This window comes from Microcaecilia unicolor, unplaced genomic scaffold (assembly GCF_901765095.1).
Source record: "Microcaecilia unicolor unplaced genomic scaffold, aMicUni1.1, whole genome shotgun sequence".
NCBI classification, from domain to species: domain Eukaryota; kingdom Metazoa; phylum Chordata; class Amphibia; order Gymnophiona; family Siphonopidae; genus Microcaecilia; species Microcaecilia unicolor.
This window is the reverse complement of record NW_021962947.1, coordinates 180792-201780: the sequence shown is the minus strand read 5'-3', so window position 1 is coordinate 201780 and position 20989 is coordinate 180792. Positions and strand designations below refer to the sequence as shown.

General features: G+C 43.4%; 1 protein-coding gene across 1 annotated transcript in view; it reads right to left on the bottom strand.

The window, feature by feature from the left end:
* Nucleotides 1–20989, bottom strand: part of LOC115458686 (DIS3-like exonuclease 2) — a 110470-nt gene that overhangs the window by 86984 nt on the left and 2497 nt on the right. Inside the window, exons 2-5 of the mRNA XM_030188514.1 lie at nt 20080–20785; nt 9137–9295; nt 8199–8344; nt 1350–1403 (exon numbers count right to left, since the gene is read on the bottom strand). Coding sequence (XP_030044374.1) covers nt 1350–1403; nt 8199–8344; nt 9137–9295; nt 20080–20764 — 1044 coding nt within the window. The 5' untranslated portion in view covers nt 20765–20785. The remainder of the gene's footprint in view (nt 1–1349; nt 1404–8198; nt 8345–9136; nt 9296–20079; nt 20786–20989) is intronic.

Sequence of the window (20989 nt, the reverse complement as noted above, 5' to 3'; positions counted from 1 at the left end):
ACAGTGGCCAATCCAGGTCAAGGGCACCTGGCACGCTCCCCAAACGTAAAAACAATCCAGACAAGTTATACCTAAAAATGCGGAATTTTTCCAAGTCCATTTAATAGCGGTCTATGGACTTGTCCTTTAGGAATCTATCTAACCCTTTTTTAAACTCCGTCAAGCTAACCGCCCGTACCACGTTCTCCGGCAACGAATTCCAGAGTCTAATTACACGTTGGGTGAAGAAACATTTTCTCCGATTCGTTTTAAATTTACCACACTGTAGCTTCAACTCATGCCCTCTAGTCCTAGTATTTTTGGATAGCGTGAACAGTCGCTTCACATCCACCCGATCCATTCCACTCATTATTTTATACACTTCTATCATATCTCCCCTCAGCCGTCTCTTCTCCAAGCTGAAAAGCCCTAGCCTTCTCAGCCTCTCTTCATAGGAAAGTCGTCCCATCCCCACTATCATTTTCGTCGCCCTTCGCTGTACCTTTTCCAATTCTACTATATCTTTTTTGAGATACGGAGACCAGTACTGAACACAATACTCCAGGTGCGGTCGCACCATGGAGCGATACAACGGCATTATAACATCCGCACACCTGGACTCCATACCCTTCCTAATAACACCCAACATTCTATTCGCTTTCCTAGCCGCAGCAGCACACTGAGCAGAAGGTTTCAGCGTATCATCGACGACGACACCCAGATCCCTTTCTTGATCCGTAACTCCTAACGCGGAACCTTGCAAGACGTAGCTATAATTCGGGTTCCTCTTACCTAGGCGGTCTGCAATTTAAAACATTCATAAAATAGAGCAAAAATAATACACTAACCAAACACAAATATGCAGCATCCAGTATCCAGCATAATAAAATGTAACACCTTACACTGGTTAGTCAAAAGCCCGAGTATAAAGATTTGCCTTAAGACATTTACGAAAAGAAAGATAAGTAACTGCTCTGGCAGCCCAGTCCACAAACGAGCGGTCAAAGTGGAGTAGGCTAATGGTAAGAACAGCAGATTGAAAAGTAGGGGGACCCTAGTTCAAATCCCGCTGCTGCTCCTTATGATTCTGGGCAAGTCCCTTAACCCTCCAATGCCTCAGGTACAAACTCAGATTTCGAGGCCTCCAGGGACAGCTGTCCCTGAGTGACCATCACTTCAGTAGCTTTTGGGCTTGAGGGAGGTACATAAGAAAATAAATGCACAACATTCAGTATTGTGTTATAAAGTGCCAAAAACCAAGACTATAACAGAGCACCTGTCATCTCAGTCAGATTTAACAGACACAGAGCAAGTGCTGAGATTGTTAAAAAGCACGTTGATAACATTCAGAACCCTAAAACGGAACTTACCGGGGAACGAATGAAGGCTTCATGAAATTTCTTAGGATTTATTCGTACAGCACCCTAGAAGAGTTATAAAAACAGCAAAGTGTAAATCCATGCAGAGGAGAACTGCTAAAAAGGTGTACTTTCAAATCAGTGGCTCAGAAGACAACCCAGGTTTTGCTCCTCGAGTTAGCCAAGGCTGGGGATACTAAGAAACAGCACTCAGAAGCCTTGGGGTGAGCAGGGAGAGGAAGGTCCCAGACACCTGCAGGTTTCCAGAGGCTCATCATGTCACTGGCTGGACTAGACAAGGCTCTACAACGAGGGGAAAACTCCTGGGTTCACAACACCATTGCCTAATTTATGTTAATAAAATTTGCTACAGAGGTTTCCAATGCAAAAAAATTAATTAATAAAGGGAACCAAATCAATTTCACAAAAGCAGGAAATTAAGAACACAAAATAATTACGAGCAGAAATACAAACAAATGAATTAGACAAAATAATTTTTGAACAGAGGCAATATTGCTGCTCTGTCTGTCCCATAGGTTTGTAAGCTTCACTGTCAGGCTGTCTGTACACTTGAGAAATTGTAACAGCTTAAGGGAAGGGCACATGCTGATTTTCAGGCTGCATTTTATATGTTTTAAATTACGCACAAATGCATTAGTGATATGTGACAGAATTACACCATGGATAACTAAACCATTTTGTAAGAGCCAGACAAAGCTCAGCATCTCTCCTAATATCAGGCCATCGGAAGTAAGAAAGCAGACACCTGGGAGAAAAACTGACTTGTCCAATGTATCTCAATCACTTGCAGAGCCAAGATTAGAACCCAGTGTCTGTGGTGACTTACAGTATCCTTTTGCAGGAAGAAAGGAGCTGAAAACACTGACCTAACAGCGCTCACAGACCTCATTTCCAGCCAGTCCCAACTAGTCCTATCAGGTTTTCAGGATATCCACAATGAATAGGAATTAGGTAAATTTGCCTACAGTTGAGCCAGTGCATGAATATTCACTGTGGATATCCTGAAAATCCGGTAAGACTAGGTGTGTCCCGAGGACTGGGTTAGGGATGGCAGCTCTAACATAACCCAGCCAGACCACCTTTTCTTCTTTCCCAAAGTTTGCCTGGTTATTGTCTAATTTCAACAGTAGTGTATAAAATGCACCATTCGATAGCCCTGGCACCCTCACCCGTGGACAGAGTAAGGTTGAAACATACTTAAAAACATGGAAATATTCATCACCAGCAGATGAGGGCCTTGAGGCTGGGTCATATCTTATGGGATAAGAACTTCCTAAGCTCATGGGAGCTCAACAAGACATTCTTAATGCAGATATTACCGAGGAAGAGGTCAGCTGGTGTATTCGAGACAGCCCACTATATAAGTCACTCGGAATAGACGGATTCTCCTCAGAGTTTTACAAAATTTTAGTAGCGGAAGTGGCTTCGTGTTTAATGTTTTTGTTCAGATAATTGTGTTGTTAAAACCAGGGAGAGATCCAAACAAGGCAGAATCCTATCGGCCGATATCTCTGCTGCCTTTCGAAACTAAATTGTTTGCAAAAATTATGGCTAACCGTCTCGCTCGGATTTTGCCCGACCAGGTAGCAGCCCCCCAGGTGGGTATTGTGAGGGAACGTTCAGTAGCACGGAATTTAAGAAAGATCTTGTTATCGTTGGAGCAGTTACAACTTAGCTCCACTCCTTCATTGCTTGTCAGCTTTGATCGTGTCCATTGGAACTTCCTGTTTGCGACTTTAGAGGCAAATGGAATAGGTGGGTTTTTTATGTCAGCTATAAAAGCTCTTTATCAGGATCCGGTAGAGGAGGTGTGGGTGAATGGGATGTCATCGGACACGTTTGAGATTGCGAGAGGTACAAGACAGGGCTGTCCCTTGTCCCCACTTCTTTTTGTTCTGGTGTTAGATCCTCTGATTCGGGATATCATGGGGGCGGAAGATGTGAAAGGTGTTTTGATAGGCACAGAACACTTCAAAATATCCGCTTTTGCGGATGACTTGTTGGTGATTCTACGGGAGCCCCAAACGTCTTTGCCAGCTATCCTAGATTTCTTTGCTGAATTTGGGGATTTTTCAGGTTTCTGTCTTAATTTAGACAAATCAGAGGTTCAAACTACTCATGTTTCAAAGGTGCTATGGAAACAACTGAATTGTCCATTTAAAAGAACTAGGACATCTTTCGTTTACTTAGGGATACAGCTACCGGGGAACCCTGAGCAACTGTACCAGCTAAAACGTTGCCAGACTTTTCTCTTTCACTAAGGAGCTTATTGAGAGGTGGGAAGGCTTACCGGTATCCTTGCTAGGACGTATAGCCCTGTTTAATATGACTGTTTTCCCTAAGTGGCTATATTGCTTACAGATATTACCGTTGTATCTTGCTAAGAGGGATTTGAGAGTCTTGATGGGCTTGCTTTCTAGATTTTTTGGGGCGAAGAAAAGGCCACAGGTTCGTTTACAAAGCATGGTGGGTAATTGGAATAGAGGAGGCTTTGGCATTCTGGACGTAAAGCGCTACAATATGGCTTGTATGTTGAGACAATTGGGATATTGGCTGCTTGGAACGGCATACTGCACACTGATCCAGATGGAAGCTGCTCAGTGTCACCCATTGCACTTACATTATGTCTTGCAGGCCTTGCCCTCAGCATTGCCGCTTCATCTTTGTGCAAGCGTTATAATTCGCCCCTTAAAGGCACTATGGGGAGACATGGCGTGACTCTGGTCTTTTGACCCTCACTGTAGTAGATTGTTACCTATTTGTGTGAATGGAGATTTCCTCCTGGGAACAGAAAATCCGCACCTGTTGGCTTGGTGAAACAAAGGGTTTCAATCAACACAAGACTTTTTGGATTCAAGGGGAAACATCAAGCCGCTGGAGCTATTAGATCTCGGCACGATAGAATGGGCAGATCGATTTGCATATAAACAGGTGTCCCATTATATAGCAACCTTGCCTCGGTCCTCTCTTGAGGTTAATGTGTCTACCAAATTCCACGAACTTTATGAAACAGCCACGAATGAAGCTATTCAATATCAATGCTTCACAAAAGATTATTGCAGCACTGCCCCCAAAAGGAATTAGGCCTTCTTGCTCAGAGATGGTCGGAGGTCTTGCAGAAACCGATTACAACGAAGTTTTGGTGCGATGCATGAGTCAAACACCACGTAGGGCAAGTAGTGCAGAACTTAGAGAGTGTCAGGGTAGAGTGATTTTTAGGGCCTATACTTCAAGGTCAAGGTTGCATAAAATGGGCAGCGCAGACTTGCCTCAATGTGTTAGATGTAGAGGACCTATGAGTACTTTTTATCATGCTCTCTGAGCCTGCCCAGCGATAAAAGCTTTTTAGTTAAAAGTGATTCGTTTTATGGAGAGAATTTTGGGGCAGAAGCAATTGGTTTTGCCGGAAAGTGTGCTGCTGGGAGTTGTAGCCCCTTTGGGGGTGGGTACTGTCCATCAAAACTTATTGGTTCATAAAGCATATCTAACAGGTAAAAAATGTATTTTAGTAAATTGGATAAAACCGGAGGCTCCTTCTTAAAGGCAATGGCGCAATAGATTTCATGCATTACTTTTATTGGAGCTTCGAGATTCACACTTAAAATTTAATTTACAATGCCAATTTTACTTAACTTAGGAGAGAGTTATATCCACAACCTAGCGCACCGTGCCCGCAGCCTTATTCTTAACCAACTTGGTGCACTATCAAGTTCTGGATGAGGAGGGGTAGCTGATTGTTGGGATGGATTAGGATTCCCTCACTATAATTAGTTTTTAGGAGATATCGCATGGGGTGGGTTGGGGGGTGGGTTTATTGAATCTATTCCAATAGGCTCGTATAGGAGGTTTGGGGTTTCGTTAATCATAGGTGTACTTGTTCTGGATAGAGGAATAGCGGGTTAAGGAGGAGGGCGGGTTTGAGCAAGGGTTTCCCCTCCCCCTTTTTCTTTTTACTGACAATGACCCTTGTGTTCAAAGGTTTCATCTGCTTGATTGTTAGTAACTATTGCTTGTCTGGAATGGTAGGATGTGATTTAACTGTTGGAATCTTTCAACAAAATTCCTAGGAATCTTTTTGGAGGGTGGGGTGATTTAGGGGGTTGAGTGGGGGGGGATGTTAACATAAACATTAGTTGGGATATGGTTACTGCTTACTCTTGTTCAGCCTGCTCGACCTATCTCATCTCAACTTAATGTACTTGATGTTCACCTTGTTATATTATTAATAAAAATTACCAAACTAAACCTGAAGGGTGGGGGGAGAGAAAAATGTTAAACTTTTTTGATGTTCCGCTTATCATCTTATTAGCACTTATTGTATATTGAGCGTGTTGTGTTGATTGTTCATTTGGTTGGATCATCAATAAAATTTGTTGAAACATAAAACATGGAAACCATTGTTAAAAGTGCACCTGCTCTGCCATCTCTTAAACAACTTTCATTTATTGACCAAATTAACCCCCCCCCCCCTCCTTCAGGCAGGAACTCAGCCTGACAATTCTGCACAGGACCCAGCACAAAGGTCCCTAGGGAAGGATGTAACTAGAGCTTCCTACCAGCAAATTCTGAAGCTGGCATCCCCATCTGGCAGGGAGCGAGCAGCACCAAACTGGTATCCCGGGAATGAACATGACATCGCGGCACATGCCTGTACTTGAAAGTTTTATTGCTTCCACATCTTCTTCAAAAGCTATTACCAGAGATAACATTTCTATTAAGAAGCAGATGGTCCTGTGCAACACTTCTTTGAAAACCTTATTTACAACTCTGCACATTTCACGCTGTGATATCATATCTGGAACCAGCTACTCTCCCCATCTGTACGAACAACTGTTCTTATGTGCGCTGGGAAGCGAGAGGGTTTTCAGGAGAGGACACCAAGTGCCTAGCTAGAGTCTCATGAAGTCACACAAATAATGATAACTTACACAATTTGATGGCTAGCAAATGCTGCGCTCTCTTTGCCAATTTCACATCAAGAGAACATGTCACTGGGAAGCAAGAAAGCATTAATCAAACTTATCAGCCACCTTGCGGCCACTGGATTCTCAGCAGCAAACCCACAGATTTTCCTCGGGCACCTATCTTCAGATATTTATCTGGCCACACCTCAGACGAGGTACTGCTTGCTTTTACTCCAGATAGAGAAACAGCGCATCAGTTTCCTGTCCTTTGCTGGCAAAAGCAAGAGCAGTGAACAGCTTAGTCAGACAATCACTGTCAGGACACCCATCATATTCGGAGAATCCAGAACCAAAAACTCTTTTTAAGCAGAGAATCAGCCCTCATGCTCCTGTCAAACAGCACCTGCTGGACTTCAAATCCCTGATTCGAAGTACGCAAAAGCTCTGTGAACAACAAGATGAAGAGATCAAAAGTGAGAATAATTCACAGAACGGACTTGTGAATACGAGTTCAAATCCCTCCTCAGATCTGTCTGCATGAACAATACTGCATCTTTGTTTAGATGTGACCCAATGCCTCAACAGCAGCAGAACTGCAGGTCACGACTAAGAGACTTTTTGGCAAAGTCAGAAGCTGCAGCTCTAAACTGCAGCTCTGAGCTGTCCTATAAGATTTTATAAAACACGCTGGAGGAAGGGAATCTAATGTCTGATGGACGGGTGGCAGGTTTGGTCCAAGTCTCTTCCTCAACAAGGCAGTCAGTGATCTCATGCCTCACCGAGTTGATACACTGCAGCTCTCGGTGGGAGGGCGTGGGGCAGAGACAGCCAAATACAACAGAGGGTCAACTCTCAAAGGAGACCCTAACTCCTGCAGTGAAGGACCTTGCATAGTCATGACATGCCATCTGAGACTAAAAACTGGAAAAAAAAACAAATCACAAGGGCTGGAAAAAGTGAAAAGCGGCTTAAAACAAGTGAAGAACAAGCAAGGGTTTGGAAAATGAGCTTCGGTGCTCAGGTTTTCAAGATATCCACAATGAATATGTACGAGATAGATTTCCATACCAAGAAAGAAGTGCATACAAATCTCTCTCATGCATAGTCATTGTTGATTTCCTGAAAAAACAACTGGCCGGTTGTGCTTCAAGGACTGAGCTGAGAACCACTGATGTTCACCACCACATCCAGGACAAAATCCATGAGCCACATGACAAATGTCAAACAAGAAAGAGACTTCGGACTTATCATCTCAGATGATCTCATGATCATCATCTACTGTAATAAACAATGATGACAGTAGGGTCAGGTGCAGAAGTAAAGGTGATGTCAGCAGGAAAAGGAGACATATTGTATTAGTATAGGTCACCTGTAAGGTCTCACCTTGAGCACCATCTTCGGGACACTAAGGGCAACCCGGAATTACCACCAGCCCAACGCAACCTCCGCCCGCAGTTCCACCTCCAGTGCACACCATTTCCAACGCAAACAAAAATATTTTTACCCCAGCGCTAACCTGACGGTGATCAGGCTGTGCCGTGCTTTGCCTGGTTACCGCCGGGTTACCGCAGGAGCCCTTACCGTCCCCTCAATGGGTAGTGGTAAGTGCTACTCGCCACATGGCCATGTTACTAGATACGATTAAATTGTTTTCTAAATATCACCAAAAGACTCCTGGGTTGTAGTTCTGGCTCTACAATCTTTTACAGAAGGCAGATCATTTCACTTCTGTGAAACCCGGCTCACACTAAAGATATTTGTGTCCAAGACAATAATTCCAGAACAAAATACCAAGACAACCTCGTCTAAAGACTTGAACTGCTTTAATATTCTACCTTAACACTTCTTTTTTTAATCTCTTTCTCATTTAGAACATACAATGAAAGATCAAAAAATTAACTCATAGAGCGTGTGTACAGAGCAGATTTTTAAGCACCTGGATCAGTTCTCCTCGTTTCAGTCCTTCCGATACATCCGATTTTGACATATAGGTTTCAAATACAGTCCTCTTCCTTCCTCTGCTGCATTTACGACGATTCTTTTTTTTATCGCTGGCTGGTGAGCTGGCAGCATGAGTTACACCTGTAAACAGGAGCCAACAATCATATTCACTTCCAAACAGCAGGAGCGTTTTTAGCTCACGGTAGAATCAGCTGGCGGTAAACGCAGCTTAGTAAAAGATCCCCTTAATTTCAATTGCATTTCCATTCCCTTTACACCCCAGTCATTTCAAGGAGGATTACAACAAGAACAAGATAAAACACATTCAGGTACTATAGACAGAGAATAGCAAGCAGAAGCAAAGCGTGCAGGGAACTAGAGAGGCATTAGTGGAAGCTGGAGAGAGGGATCAGGCCACAGGGACTGTAACAATATCATCTGTGCTGGATGGCTAAATCTCATTTGACTATGCAGCAGATTTTCTTTTCTAGGTGAGGCAAACCTTTTGCCTGGTGATCTCATTTTTTTAGGGGCATAAGAGAAGCTCCTTTGCCAGGTGAAACAGCCATAAACATTAGATTAAAAAACAAACAAACCAGACCCATTCCAAGTGGGATAAAGATCATACATCTTTATCTCGCTATGAACTTTCTCCTCTATATTCATCATCAAAATAAGGAGAACAAGGCCAAAGCTTATTCACTGTAACAGATCTTCCTTTACTATAACATCAGTTTTCCCATTTAAATACACAGAAACACAAAGAAAAATTCACCACCACGTATAAAACTGTACGAGAACAGGGGATTCTACTGTAGGGAAGCACATTACACCAGATCAGCAGGGAGATTAAAGTCCAAATTAATGACAGGGTGATGGGCTCAATGGACCCTTGGTCTGTCCCAGCATGGCGATGCTTATGTACTTATGTACCTCGTGGGGCTTCTAGATGTCTTGCATTCACTCCATAGTCGGAATTGGTCCAAGTTTCAAGCTGGGATTCCGAAAGCTGCCTCTTTCTCTCGTAGCTGGGTGGTGGTCTGGCCGATTCAGAATTGTTTCGCATCCTTGCGAAACCTCTCTTGTTGCCACCTAAAACAACAGACACATTTTAAAAAGTGCATAACCAAACATTCACCTCCAGCATCTACAGCATTCTTGTATACTTTACAAAAATCCTTCCCAGAATCTTTATGCTTCATAAGTTAGACAGAGTAAAGCAGGATTCCAAGTGTGGAATCCTTACTGGACCTGGAGGTTACCTGTGAAAGAGGGAAACCACAAATGGCTCAGTCTTCACTGTCTGGTGGCCAATAGTAGCCAAGACCAAAGACAGTAGAGCTTGGCCTTTGAAGCAGGCCGTAACGGTTGTGCTACACAGGAGGACCAAATCTCTCTCCTCTGATGACAACTCATGGGCAAGCCAAATGCAGTAGTGAATGTTGCCAGATGGAGCTGCTTTTTCTACCATGCAAGGACACTGGAGCACGTGCACAGGTGTAAGAGCATGTGTGCACAGCTGTACGTGTCTACACACACAACAAAACAAGGACTAGGTCAGCATTTAGGAACTCGGACTTGCAAATGACTACCCCATATTTCACATTCCTTTCTTGTTACATTTCCTTCAAAACCTCCTTAAGAAGGGACCAATGTGGCATGGAAAGCTCGCATACAAAATCATTTTTGCATAAATTTTATAATGGTTCAATAAAGGTATTATTTAGTCTGCAAAGTGACAAAAAAACAATTCCTTAAGATGCATTAAAGTGCCCTCCCTGGGGATAACAGTACTGCGAAGGGTGGGGCTCAGATTCAGGTCTCCTGTCCCTTGCTGCAAATGTGATGAAACTAAAGATGGTATTGGGAGATGTTCTCAGAGCTGATATTCCTGGGCTTCTGGTTCCGGCAGACATGAGAGTGAGTGGAAGACAGAGGAACTCCCAGAAGCCAGCGTTAGGAGCTCTTAATGTGCCCCCGAATGGTGAAACTGTTAGTCCTAGTATGCTGAAGACTATGAGAGGAAATGCTAGCAAATCTATAAAGATTTATACCCTGAGTCCAAAGGTCTGAGGACACAACTGGAGTCTCCTCCCAGCAGCAACAGCCCCTGGCCTGGAGGGGTAATCTCCATCAAAATGGTGACCTCTCTCATCAATTCTTCCCTTTACCCACACCATACACCCCTCTTCATCATACTTCGTGTCATACATAACAAAAGGAAGTGTGTTTTTAATTAATATGGCTACTCCTCTATCTTTACAGCCTCCTGGAGAATAATAAGCCTCTCCCCAACAGCTTCATTTCAATTTGTCTATGCATTCTTTCTTAAAATACCCTAGAACGTTTTTTCATTTAATTGGGTTTATTGTTTATCGTTTATTTATTTTCTATACCATTTCTTGTTGCATACACAAATCAGAACGGTTTACATCTTAAATAGTAAAATATCCAAATTTAAAAACATAGAGGAAGTCCATTTGTGGGACAGGAAAGCACAGCAAACTAAAAGCATCCATTCTAAGAAATAAAAACATCAATAAACAATCCATTCATAACAAATTTTATAAGCAGACAAATGAGTTCTTACTGAACAATCATATTGGCTATGTTGCATTTTTTTTATCCCAGATTACTTTCAAATGTATTCTGAAATAGATGTGTTTTTAAAAGTTTACAAAATTTAACATACGACTCTTCCATAGACATTCCAGGAGGCAAATTTAAGCTGATCTAATGGCATAGGACCAAATTATCAGGTATGACAACTCTATGTACCTCCCACATGGGATTCTGACTTTATAGACATCCGTTTCATTCTGGGTCTAAACATTCCCAAATACCCCTCTCGTCAAGAAACCTGCATCCTTCCCCCCCCCCCCCTCCAACCAGCCCCCATCCCACACATCTTCCCCAACTGCAAAAATTACAATCAAATCTACGCATTTCCCCCCAACACCATTACCCTGAAGAAACACACACATCTCATAAGTACACAATCACCCACAGTTAAAGGTCACAAGAGTGATGGGCAATGTCGCCATACATAATCTCCAGCTGTGGCCTCACCAAGCGACTAAGTATTTAATTTAAAAAGCATGAGCGTCTCAGAAATATTCCATGTAACAGTTTGAGGCCAGTAGTGCAAATAGGTATCCGGGATATAACCACTGATGTGGTTTGCCTTCAAACATGCTGGCCTTTGTTGTCCTTATGTCCTCGTACGTCCATAAAGACCACTGAAGATCTAGCACTCCTCAGCTCCACTGCACCTTGGCCAGTGGACTCTGGAGTGGGCTCAGTGTCTGAATGAGAGATTCACTCATTGCTGTAAGATTGTGCATCACTGGACCAATTGGAGCACTGTGTCCGCTGTGAAGCATTCTTTACAGGCCTCGGGGTTTCTTCAGATGCGGATGTTCCCCTTCTAAGCCTAGCTTGCAAAGGTGGCCACTTGCCTAAGTTGCATAAGACTGCCAAGCCAGTAGATAACTGAGCATGTGATGCCGATGTTTCTTCTAGAGAGACTCCAAGGGTTTATTACCTGCACTGACTGTAAGCGTCATATGGGTGAGGTACCAAAGGTCCACCTGGAGGCCTTTCTGCTGGAGGTCCTTCTTATATGTCCACAATTCTATTCACCATCACATTGTCTGGAAGATCTGGGAAAACTCCCATGTCCAAGTCATCATATTTTACGCAGAATGATAACGCCGTAGTTTTACCACCAGTGCACGTGCAGGCAGATTCAGGCCTACTTCACAATATGCTCGCTCAATTTCATATGGAGAGCCTGCAGAAGATACTACTACTACTACTTAACATTTCTAGAGCGCTACTAGGTTTACGCAGCACTGTACAATTTAACAAAGAGAGACAGTCCCTGCTCAAAGAGCTTACAATCTAATAGACAAGTGAACGATCGGTCTGATAGGGGCAGTCAAATTGGGGCAGTCTGGATTCACTGAACGGTAAGGGTTAGGTGCTGAACGCAGCATTGAAGAGGTGGGCTTTAAGCAAAGACTTGAAGACGGGCAGGGAGGGGGGTTGGCGTAAGGACTCAGGAAGGTTGTTCCAAGCATAGGGTGAGGCGAGGCAGAATGAGCGGAGCCTGGAGTTGGCGGTGGTGGAGAAGGGTACTGAGAGGAGGGATTTATCCTGTGAACGGAGGTTACGGGCGGGAACGTAAGGGGAGATGAGGGTAGAAAGATAGTGAGGGGCAGCAGACTGAGTGCATTTGTAGGTAAGAAGGAGAAGCTTGAATTGAATGCGGTATCTGATCGGAAGCCAGTGAAGTGACCTGAGGAGAGGGGTGATATTACGAGTTACCCTCTCGGCCTTCTGGGACTCCCAATATTTGGATATTCGATCTCCTAATCTCTAGGTCTTCAACTTTATCTTGTAGATCCTCCACTCGTTGCTGTACTTGTAACTGTTCCATTCTATCCTCCGCTGCATCCTCTTCTAGTTGTAAGAGGCGCACCTTCACCACGTCTATCCGGGTGTTAATGGCTTCAAAAACTTCCTCCAGCTTAGCCCCTACCAGATCTGCAAGTGCTGCCTTAGAACTTTTTATGGGGCTTATATTCAGCTCCCATCTCGAAAGGTTCGAAGCATTTTACCATACAAGACGTCAGTAACAGTAAACTAGGACAAAAGCTAACAACGGTAATCTAATGAAATATGTTGGTCTGATCTAATAAATATGACAGCACATGATTCTTGAATAATACAGTGTTTATAGCTTTGTGAAACCGAGCATAGCAGGTACTGTTAAGCACAGATGTTGCCAGGAAATTCCAGATCCTGACAGCTTGATGCTGGAAAAGAAACTCTCAAAGCTGAATCCCTTATAGGATGGGATTCTCTGCCATCCACCCTCCAAAGGGTCTACAGGTGATTCTGATAGATCCAAAACCAATTAAGTCCCTGTTGGGCTTTCAGAAGGCTTTAGCGCCTGTGGTGGGCCTTTGAAACTTTTGCCGCATACATATCTTTGATCAAGGCTGTTGGCTTCGGTTTCAACTGCTTCGGCATTATATGGGTACAACATTAACTGCCTAGTCCAAAGCAAATCCAAGTTAAAAGGACTGAGTGGGTCCGCTTGGTTGCTGGGGATCAGAGAGCTCTGCTAAGCATGTCTGCGTCCTGAATGAGCGCTCACCGGAAGTCCGCAAATGAATTCCTTACTACTGATGTGTAAAATAAAAAAGGAACTTCCCCCGCCCCTATTGGTACAGTCGTCTGCAAAGACTCCCACTCTGCACCCAGCCTTGATACCTTACGCCAAGCCTGTTGTGTTGGCCAACAGCATGGCAAATGAAGGAGTTCAGCTGTCATCTCTCCCACATACACGCAGAAACATAACCTCACTCTCTGGCTAAAGACCCAACAACTGAGTTTGCACCTGGCTTTGACCACACGGAGTTTCAACTTCAAGATGGCTCTCACTTGTAGAAAAGCCACCTTTCAACTACCGCCACTGCTCTTGGAGTCCTAGATGTGCTACGGTTCTTTGATGAATTGCACTAGTGCATCTGGAAGATAAGAGGCATCTGCTGAGCAATTTGTTTGTTTCCTGGCACAAAATAAGTGAAGATAAGCTAGTTCCTTGCAATTCACATCAAATTACTTACTAAGTGAGATATTTTTAGAATGGTACCTGCCACAGGATGATCTCCCTGCCTCAGGGAAAATAGCCATGGCCAAATCAAACAGCTCGATGGTGACAGAAAAAAGGGGCCAGACTGGAGCTCAGCCCAAAGCAGCTCTATCGAGTGCGGTAAAAAAAAAAAAAAACAAAGAAGAAAGTGGGGAAAACAAACTAAAAACTATAAAGGAAGGTAGAGGAAACTTTTTCCAAAGAAAACAAAAATCAGGTATAAAAACCCCGAAGGAAAGGCACAAATACAAAAAAAAAAAACAATGCTCGCACACCATACGCTGTGAGAAGAGCGGGACAATTGTGTTCTCTCCTCACTGCGGATGAGAAGAGACCGATGGTCTCGCAGTGGGTGGGAAGGCACTCGCGCATGTGCTCTTAAAGCTGCATTCGTTTAAGCTCTGATGACATCACCCACACGTGAAAATATGGCCTGCTTGTCCTCGAGAACCCAACTCCGCCAGCTGAAGTGGAGGAGGGCTGCCAGAGCCCCACCAGCTAAACTTCAAAACAGAAAATGGGATGTAGTGAGGACGATTCGGAGCGAGGCAGTGTATTGAAGGAAGGGAAGTGTGGTTTCACCTCCCGGCTCTCCTTTTACCGCATACAGTTCAAGCTTCTCCTACTAACCTACAAATGCACTCGATCTGCAGCCCCTCATTACCTCTCTACCCTCATCTCCCCTTACGTTCCTACCCGTAACCTCCGCTCTCAAGACAAATCCCTCCTTTCAGTACCCTTCTCCACCACCGCCAACTCCAGGCTCCGCCCTTTCTGCCTCGCTTCACCCCATGCTTGGAACAAACTCCCTGAGCCCATACGCCAGGCCCCCTCCCTGCCCATCTTCAAATCATTACTCAAAGCCCACCTCTCCAATGTCACCTTCGGCACCTAACCACTTTACCTCTATTCAGGAAATCCTGACTGCCCCAAATTGACATTTCGTCCTTTAGATTGTAAGCTCCTTCGAGCAGGGACTGTCTTTCTTTGTTAAACTGTACAGCGCTGCGTAACCCTGGTAGCACTCTAGAAAAGTTAAGTAGTAGTAGTAGTTTTACCCAGCTTGAAGATAAGGAGGCAGTGGTAGAGGAGATGCTGCTACAACAGTTAAAAAATGGATTGACTGGGTAGGAAGGAAAATCTGGTTATTTTTTTACCTTTAGAATAAGTGGCCTCCATCCATTAAAGTGTCCTTCATTTCCACAAGAAGCAATATTGTGAAATAACGGTCAGTTAGAAATTTCTGGAGCTTTAGAGCGCAGACGCTGATGTCACAGAAACATTGCATCACCAAGATTGTGACCTCATTGCCATAGTGGAACAGGAAATTTGCTCTTACTGCCAAATCAAAAGAATTTTGTCCTGTTTAATTAGCAGCATTAGCAGTTCACAAGGGCTGTACGGAAGACCTCACCAGCTGATGATACTGTGGATGTGGAGAAAGTACCCATGAATGAAGGCTTAAGATACCATTACTTCCAATTGAACTGGGTGCCCCAAAGAGCGGAAGGAACCTGACAGGCCAAGGGGCAAAGGGGGCAGGGGACCCATCGCTGGAACACACACGGCAATGCTTCTTGTCCCAACTTCTCCCAGGAACAGGATGGGAGAGGGTGAGTCTAGTACAGATGGAAGAGGAGGCGCATTCTGCTCCCTAATCCAGTTCCCCTCACAGATAGGTGAGAGGCTGGAGCAGACAGCAAAGTCAAATTTACTTTGTGTCTGCATATTTCTGATTCTGCTTTGGGGTCTGTTGTCTGCATATAATAATATAGTAAATGACGGCAGATAAAGACCTGAACGGTCCATCCAGTCTGCACAGCAAAGTGAGGGATTCCGCTAGCATGTAACTTCTCTCTAGGGATCTGTTTAACTTATCATTCTGTTTTCCTGTTGAGAGGCATTTTGGTGTCTTACAGACCTGCAATATATTTGCACTGCTGTCTCTTCGTACAGGGCATTTCAGGTCTGGCAGGACAGGTTATGGCATAGTGTGTTGCTTTCAATACACATTAACACCTCTTAATAGAAAGCAGGTCGTAAGCGAGACAGATAAAACAGGGCTAACAGAATCCTTTGAATGGAACCGTTTAAGGGAGCTTTAGAAACCAGTTGCTCTTGTTTACTAAGGCAGCAGAGTGCTTTTAAGACTGGGTATCGGTCTTCTACTTGTACGGTGTCAATATAAGGACTTGTGAAATTGGATTTGCATTGTATTAATGCAAGTATATGTTTTATTTGTATGTTTTTACCCTATTTATTTTAAATAGATAGAAATAAGGGCGAGTCAGAAAAGGTGCAGGAAAAATGATCTCAGCTAAGATAGGAGTGAATAACATAGAAAGAGAGAAAAATGTGGGCAGATAAAGTCCATACGGCCTATCCAGTCTGCCCATCCATGCCATCTACTCTCCCTATCACTCCCTTAGATGCCCCATGGACTTGTCCCAACCTCTCTTGAATTCAAATACTGTTTTCGTCTCATCCATTTCCGTTGGGAGGCCATTCAACAGGTTCACCACCCTTTCTGTGAAGAAATATTTCTTCAGGTTATATAAGTGAACACACCAAAAACATGTAGATAGTGGATAAGTCACATTACAAATGTACTTCAGATTGTAAAACATAAACACAAAGCTCATGACATCTCTTAGAAATCCTTTGCCTTACTACCAATACATATATTTTTTTAAATAAATTTTTCTTTATATTTTCTCTAAAAAGGCGGAAAAAAAGACCTCAGTTGGCTGTGACTGTCTTACCTAATGAAAACAACAGGTAAACCTGGAGTCAGGTAGACAATTAGAACGCAAAAAAAACAGCTCACAGTTCTCCATCACTGGTCTTAAAAAAGCTCCAAGAACATTTTTTATTCAAAATATAAACGTGAAATCTTCTTAGAGCTTCTAAACAAAAATGAATATACACTTTCTTAAATCTTCTTAAGCAGAAATACAAGTTATATAAGAACACTAGTAAAAAAAACAAACCCGTTTCTGATGCAAATGAAACGGGGGCTAGCAAGATTTTCTTCAGAGTGTGCATGTGGGAGTGTGTCTGTGTCCCTGCCCTCTGCCCTCTCTCCCTCCCCCTTGGAGTGCAGTCCTTCAGTGTTGTTTCCTGCTGTTCTGTGTTTTTGTTACAGAGAGAGTGAGGGCATCTCTCTCCCCTCCCCCCTCTGAGTCCTTCACTGTTTCCTGGGATTTCGTGCTGTGCTGTTTTCCTTCACTCATGGGGAAACCGGATATCTCTGGCGCTTCACACTTCCGGCTGGAGGCTTCAGTGGTGCCTTTTATATATATAGAAGATAAGTGTTGCCATACTGGAGACAGACCGAAGGTCCATCAAGCCTAGTATCCTATTTCCAACTATGGCCAATCCAAGTACCTGGTAAGATCCCAAAACAGTCAAATAAATTTTATGCTGTTTAACCTAGAAATTAGCAGTGGATTTTCCCCAAATCCATCTTAATAACAGCTTATGAAGTTATCTTTTAGGAAATTATCTAAACCTTTTTAAACCCTGCTGAGCTAACTGCTTTTATCACATTCTCCAGCAACGAATTCCAGACTTTAATTAAGCGTTGAGTGAAGAAACGATATGATGTGTATATTTCTGACATTAAAATAAAACAGTAGAACAATCATATATAACATGATAAATGCCAGCAGAGTAGAAATAATACATCATAATATGCAGCCTGGAGGAATATTCATATAACACAAAGTATATCAGCACAATACAATGAAACATTTTAATAACATTTTTCCCATCAGCCCTTCTGCAATATCACTTAGAAAAGATGGTAGCACTGTCACTCCTGCCTCTTCAAAGTACACCCTGGGGGGGGGAGGGGGAGTGCAGCTAGACACCAGTGAAGTTTTTATGTTTGGGGGGGGGGGGGTCACAACAGGGATTTCTTTTTAAGTCAGGGGCTGAGAGGAGGTAGAGAGAACCTTTTTCTTTAATGTCCCCCTTCCTCTCAGTGCATGAGTCAATTACAGGAATGAGGACATTTTACAATGAGCTGCAGCAGTAAAGATGCAAAATCTTTGAACACCTTAATAAACAGGTCTCTTACTGTTCAAGAGAAAAGATCTGATAAATAAAAACATAAACTTTCTTGTTTACTGCTTTTGTATTCCACATATAAATAAATGCATTGCTGAAGTCACAGCTCATGAATTGTGGTGCAGACTCCATCCCATTTTGATTGCCTCTCTCTAAGCTGGCTCTAGCTTATCTCTACTCATTTGGTGGTCCAGCCTCCAGAACTGAATACAGTATCTAGGTGAGGTCTCAATAATTGCTACCTTTTCCTTCCTCCTAATTGTGCCTCTCCTTACGCATTCTAGCTCCCACCTGGTCATGCTTTTGTTGCACGGATATTATCAAACATGACCCCCAAGGTGTCTCTCCTGGTTGGGATTATGTATTGCTATTCACCAGTATCTCAAGCCAACGGTGTGCTGCTTCCTCCGATTGCTCCACCTCACCTTCTCTTGTATCCTCTTAATTACCGAGTATTAAATTACTCCTTGAGCTTTCTTAGACTGCATCATTTACTTATTTATTAGGATTTATTTAAAAACTAGTAAAAAAGGCCCGTTTCTGACAAAAATGAAACGGACGCTAGCAAGGTTTTCCTCAGTGTGTATTATTGAGAGAGTGACTGTTTGTGAGAGAGAGAGTGAATGTGCGAGTGTGTGTGTGTGTGAGAGAGAGTGAGTCTAGGAGCGAGTGTGTCTGTGAGAGAGAGAGAGAGAGTTTGTGTGTGTGTGTGCGAGTGAGAGAGAGTCTGGGTGCGAGTGTGTCTGTGAGAGAGAGTGTATGTGTGAGAATGAGAGTGTGTGCAAGTGCGTATGTGAGACACAGTGTGAGAGAGAGAGTGTGTTTCACACAGATACAGTGTGTGCGAGACACAGACTCTCTGTGAGACTGAGTGTATGAGACCAAGAGAGTGTGTGAGTGACTGTGTGACACATAGAGAGTGAATGTGATACAGTGTGAGACAGAGTGTGTGAGAAACAGTGTGAGAGAGTGAGAGAAAGACATTGACTGTGAGAGACAGAGAGAGAGTGTGTGTGACAGAGATACCTCCCCCCCACTCTCTGGTGTCAGGCCCCCCCTCCCTCCCTCTGGTGTCTGAGCGTTACTGTGCAGGACGCTGAGCTCTGGCTGTGCTTCAAGGAACTGACCAATCCTATTTAATAGAATTCATCTCCAACATTCTGAAGCCGAGAAACCTCGTGTGGTTGGTCACTTCTGCTTGTGACGAACCCGGAAGTACGTGATGTCAATTCAGGAGATGGATACAGAGAGCAGGAATGCCTCAGCCATGCAGTCAGCTTCAGAATGTTGGAGGTGCCTTTTATTATATAGGATATTGTGTATACTCCCATGGGGATTTCCACTCTGTTGCACATCTTAGCATCACCTGCAAAGGGCAAACCCATCCTTCTACAGAGCTGTGAATACCACAAGGTCTATGTAAAACAAGCAATTTGTTCTCAATCTATACTTACAAGTATTATCTAGTATTTACAAGATCGAAGGTGGTAACACAATTGTGGAAGAATCCATAGCACTGATCTTTCATGCCTAGTCTTCCCAGCCGGGTTGGGGTTTACCCCACAATTCAACAATATTTCTGCACACATTGCTTTCTGACACCTTCACATAGAAGGTAAGTATAATCTCTTTAAAAGGATAAAAAGCCCCTACCCCAAACCAAACTACATTTTATCTCGCACGTCCTTCACTCCTCTGATCAGCAGAGGTGCAGGAGCTGATAGCTGAATGAAGGTGATTCAGAGATGGGATGCTGATTTATGCAATATCTTGAGAGAAAGAATGAACAAGATAAAAAGACGAGTTTTCTTCAGGGGAGCAGAAGGACACGTACTGTCCGAGACAAAATGGGAAATGTCTGGGCTCATGGGTAAGAGAGGTGCAGAAGAGCACCCACACGCCCAGGGGAGAGAGATAGAAAGACCAGTAGGGACAGAACTTGAGACCAGGTAGTAGAGGGGGTCCTAGAGGGTAATCCTCGATTGGAGAGAAAGGTCATACCCTAGCTGACCCATCAGAACATAGATAGTAGGAATAATAAGGAAATGACAGTCAAAGGCGGTTAATAAATCCAAATAAACACACTGGGTATTTTCCAGAATAATCAGCTTAGTTGGTATAATAGTAAGAGACAACAGCTCACCTTGAATTTGGTCTGAAAGCAAATAACTGAGGTTCAGAGAATTTGGCAAAAAATGATCCTTAGTAAACTTGCCAGATAAGAATTCATCTTTTTCCAGGTTACAGACACCCACGTTCTTTTTTTTCTGTTTGAATTTCATGCACTCCTGTTCATTTCGCTCACTTGACCCAAATGGTTTTTGAAAATCTGATTCCTTCTTTGTACAATTAAACACAACTCTACCACCAGAAGCATCAGCTACAATTATCAGCCCATGTTTTTTAGACATAACTGATTCTTCTTCCAAATCAAAGTTGCCTGCTTGGTTAATGCCGAGGTCTCTTCTTTTCTGCTGATGGTTATTAGACAGAGCAGGGATTTTTCTGATAACATCACTATGTTCTTTTCTCTTCTCAGCTCCCAGAAATGCAGGCTTCTCAGGTTGAGCTGCCTTCTTAGGTGAGAACCCTGGAGCATATAACTCACTTCTCTCCAGATCTTCCTTCATGGACCCTCTCAAGGCATAACCACTCTCTAAACCAGGGTCCTCGACACTGCCTTCATCTAGATGCATTATCTCAGCAATGTGATTTAAAAAGTTTTTGAATCGAGGACTATGGTGCTGCTGCACAAGTCTAGCATATGCATTCTTCTGGGGAGGCATCAGTTTACTCTGCCCATCTCTCATATACTCCTGGTGATCCATGGCCCACGTATGCTAATCACACTTTAGCGGGGGGAAAAGAGAGAGACAGGAAAAATTGTTACTCTCTCAACAATTAGGACAGAGTGCCGTACATTTTCCAAGAACTGTAAAGACATTATCTTGCTTTCTGCAAGAGAGTGAAGGCTTGGTTATTTGAGGGGTGTGGAAAACTGGAACTGTATTGTATGGATTGTATAATTGTAATATATTTTAGACAGTGGTGGG